General features: G+C 31.3%; 1 protein-coding gene across 1 annotated transcript; it reads left to right on the forward strand.

Moving 5' to 3' along the window:
* Window positions 1–1,080: 1,080 nt before the first annotated feature.
* On the forward strand, window positions 1,081–2,581 carry LOC8280939 (rho GDP-dissociation inhibitor 1). Its single transcript, XM_015718850.3, has 4 exons — window positions 1,081–1,564; window positions 1,661–1,727; window positions 1,903–2,124; window positions 2,214–2,581. Exons 1-4 carry the CDS (start codon window positions 1,292–1,294, stop codon window positions 2,417–2,419), a joined length of 768 nt encoding a protein of 255 aa, XP_015574336.1. The 5' UTR covers window positions 1,081–1,291; the 3' UTR covers window positions 2,420–2,581.
* The last annotated feature ends 652 nt before the right edge of the window (window positions 2,582–3,233 follow it).

A 3,233-nucleotide genomic window follows, 5' to 3' on the forward strand; every position in this document is an offset into this window, starting at 1 on the left:
TTGACATGTTGGATTTGAGTATTGCAAGTGCTTCTGGATTGCTTTATGGTCTGATATTCCATTAATCCAGGGCCACTCCTCTTTTAGTCTTCATTCTTGATCCATGACATTGCATTTGATATAACAAACACCAGAGTCAAAAGAAGCTTGACAGAGGCTCTACTTTTCTGCTGTTAATTCCAATTGTAAGGATTCCAGGAACATTAAATCCTGAGGACTAACTGCGCTACAGAATTACCTAATTTACATGTTACATCTAACATAATTCACATAAAAACTTAGATCTCTGAGGAGGTTGTATTCACCTGGATATAATACGCATATATCCATAAACTTTCTAAAAATGTGGAAATTAAAACCACTAAAATAAGAAAATATTAATATATATAATAATAAATTTAAGAAAAAATTAAAATAAATGATTATAAACTTAAATTGTGAATCAATAAAACTTGTATTATTCAATGGAAGAAAAACAAATGCAAAAAATTATAAATGTGAAGAGATTTAAAAATAAAACCTTGATATCTATTCAATCGAGTTGAGGAAAAACAATCGAACTCAATTAGCTAATTTATTCGACTTCAAGGTCTACTTTCTTTAATTACCATTAACGGTAGGTACGTTAAATAAAAGTAATGTTACACATCTCACATTTATTTATTTCAACTTTTGCCACCTAATATGGTATATAATGTTTTTATAAGATTGTTTATTAATTTTAAAATGTCAAAAGACAGTTTGGTAAAAATATTACATGACACATCATTATCATATGGACAAAAATCGGGATAAATAAAGGTGTAATGTTTGATAGTTTCCTTTTGGAATGGTGCGCAGAGTGACGTTACAAAATTTATGTACATAAATGAATGTTGTGTTCAACTCGCTTCAAGTTGGGAACTACGTATCATGTATTTGAAAATTTTGTACTGAAAAAGCAGAGAATGAGCAAAAAATGGGCAAACAGCAATGATTAAAGAGGATGAGAGTTGCTGGCTAACTTTATCTCACCTGCCCCAACTTTAACGGTTTCTCCCAATGCTATCTTTATGTCTCCATCCACCCTTTCTATTCCTCAACAGCCTTTCCCCTTTTCAGGTATTGTGTCACTTGTCAACATCAATTCTAGCATCCCCTGAAAATCCAACATATAAACAAGCCATATATCCATCTCAACCCCCACAGTCAGGATAGGTAACACAAATAAAAAGAAGTTGAAGTTGAAGTTGAAGCCTGAAGTTTGTTTTTCTCTCTTGGGTGCCTCTGGTTTCACTGGTGGAGAAGAGAAATGTCAGCAGCTGTTGGGACTTTCTCAGCCTTGGGCAATGGACTGGAAATTGAAGAATTGAAGAAGAATAAGCAGAAGAAGAAGAAGAAGAATATCAATAACATTAAAGTTTCAAATACTAAAATAGATGAAGAAGAGGAGCACCATGTTTGTAGAGATCAAGAAGAGATTGATGAAAATGAAGATGAGGAGGATGATTCCATACTCGAATCTTTGAAAGAATTGGATCTTGGTCCTCAAGTTTCTCTCAAGGAACAGCTTGAAAAAGACAAGGCAATGCTTATGTTCCTGGACTTAACTTGAGAACCAAGTTATATTTTGTTTTGTTTTGCTCAAAATGTCATAATTTATTCATGATTGTTTATTCAGGATGATGACAGCTTAAGGAGATGGAAGGAACAGCTTCTTGGAAGTGTTGATATCTCTGCTGTTGGAGGTATAATTTTTCCTTCTAATCTTTTGGGCTCCAACTGGGGTTCGATCTCCTGAACTCACAGCTTGGAGACCACTCAGTACAGTTTTAACGAGTATTAGCTGTATTAATGCATGATTTTCTTTAAGATACTTTCAGTGTCATGACAAAAGACAGAACTGTTTTTTTCTGAAATCAGAAAGCAAAGAACCAGAAGTAAAGATAATAAGCCTGTCAATCTTATGTCCGGGACGCCCTGAAATAGTCTTGCCAATTCCATTACCTACAACTTCAAAGAGCAACAGTTTGTTCACTCTCAAAGAAGGAAGCCAATATCACCTCAAGCTATCCTTCACTGTTTCTAACAATATTGTATCAGGCCTCAAATATACCAACACTGTCTGGAAGACTGGAGTGAGAGGTAAAAAGAAAAACAACAACCCAATTGGTTAAACCTAATTTAATTAAAGGCTAATTGAGTACCTTAAACTCTAATTTTAATGGCTGCAGTGGACAAAACAAAAGTAATGCTGGGAACTTTCAGTCCAAAGCAAGAGCCTTATACATATGAATTGGAAGAGGAAACTACACCTTCTGGCATTTTTGCTAGAGGTTCCTACTCTGCTAGAACCAAGGTAGTAGATGATGATGGCAAATGCTATTTGGATGTCAACTACTGCTTTGAAATCCAAAAGAAGTGGCCCTCAGGATCTTGAAGATCTCTTACACTTTTACTTTGTTTGTACTGGCTTTCTCTGTTTTCTTTTTCTTGTAACCTTTTTTTTTTTTTTGGTAATATTTTCTTTTGCTTTGGCTTGTTGTATGTACCATTTGGCTAAAATGCAAAAGTGGGTTATTCATTTTTCAAAACTACGTTATCGAAGCTCTTTCATCAAAATAATCCTTTTAAATAGTATAAAAAAGATTAACATATTATTAAAATTAAGGGGATAATTTATTATGATTCCCTTTTATTAAATTTATTATAACCTCTAAGGTAATATTAAAATTAGCGACCTCTAAATTAGTCTTATAAAGTATTTCTACTATAATCACATTAACTTATATGATTTTGCTATATATGTAATGTTATAAAAGTTAAGATGTTATCTACTTTTAATTAGTGAAACTATGGACTTGCATTTTTTATTTTTATTATTTGAAATTTTATGTTATCATAATTTATTAATTGTGTGATTATTTAATCATGAAATTATCTAATGTCATATATAAAACTTATAAAAAGCTCTTGTAATCTTAATTTTATCATTCAAGGATTTATTTCATAATATATTATCCAATTTTATTATAGTTTATTATAAGTATGGAATATTTGTTTAGTTTATTTGTTAATAATGAAATTAAGAAATATTGGAGTACAATTATAAGGACATGTTAGTATTTTATAAAGACAATTCTGATATTATATAAAACAATATATTAAATTAATATAATGTTTCACTAACTTTCTATGTTGCGGTCAGTCAGTTAATTGATTAAATCTAGGGAGTAATAAATGTATTTTTAGAA

The sequence above is a fragment of the Ricinus communis genome, chromosome 1 (genome assembly GCF_019578655.1).
Source record: "Ricinus communis isolate WT05 ecotype wild-type chromosome 1, ASM1957865v1, whole genome shotgun sequence".
Taxonomy (NCBI): domain Eukaryota; kingdom Viridiplantae; phylum Streptophyta; class Magnoliopsida; order Malpighiales; family Euphorbiaceae; genus Ricinus; species Ricinus communis.

Coding starts and splice junctions, on each gene's coding strand:
- LOC8280939 (XM_015718850.3), top strand. CDS start 1,292: ATGTCAGCAGCTGTTGGGACTTTCTCAGCCTTGGGCAATGGACTGGAA. Junction 1,565..1,660: donor AACAGCTTGAAAAAGACAAG/GCAATGCTTATG, acceptor TTGTTTATTCAG/GATGATGACAGCTTAAGGAG. Junction 2,125..2,213: donor CTGGAAGACTGGAGTGAGAG/GTAAAAAGAAAA, acceptor TAATGGCTGCAG/TGGACAAAACAAAAGTAATG.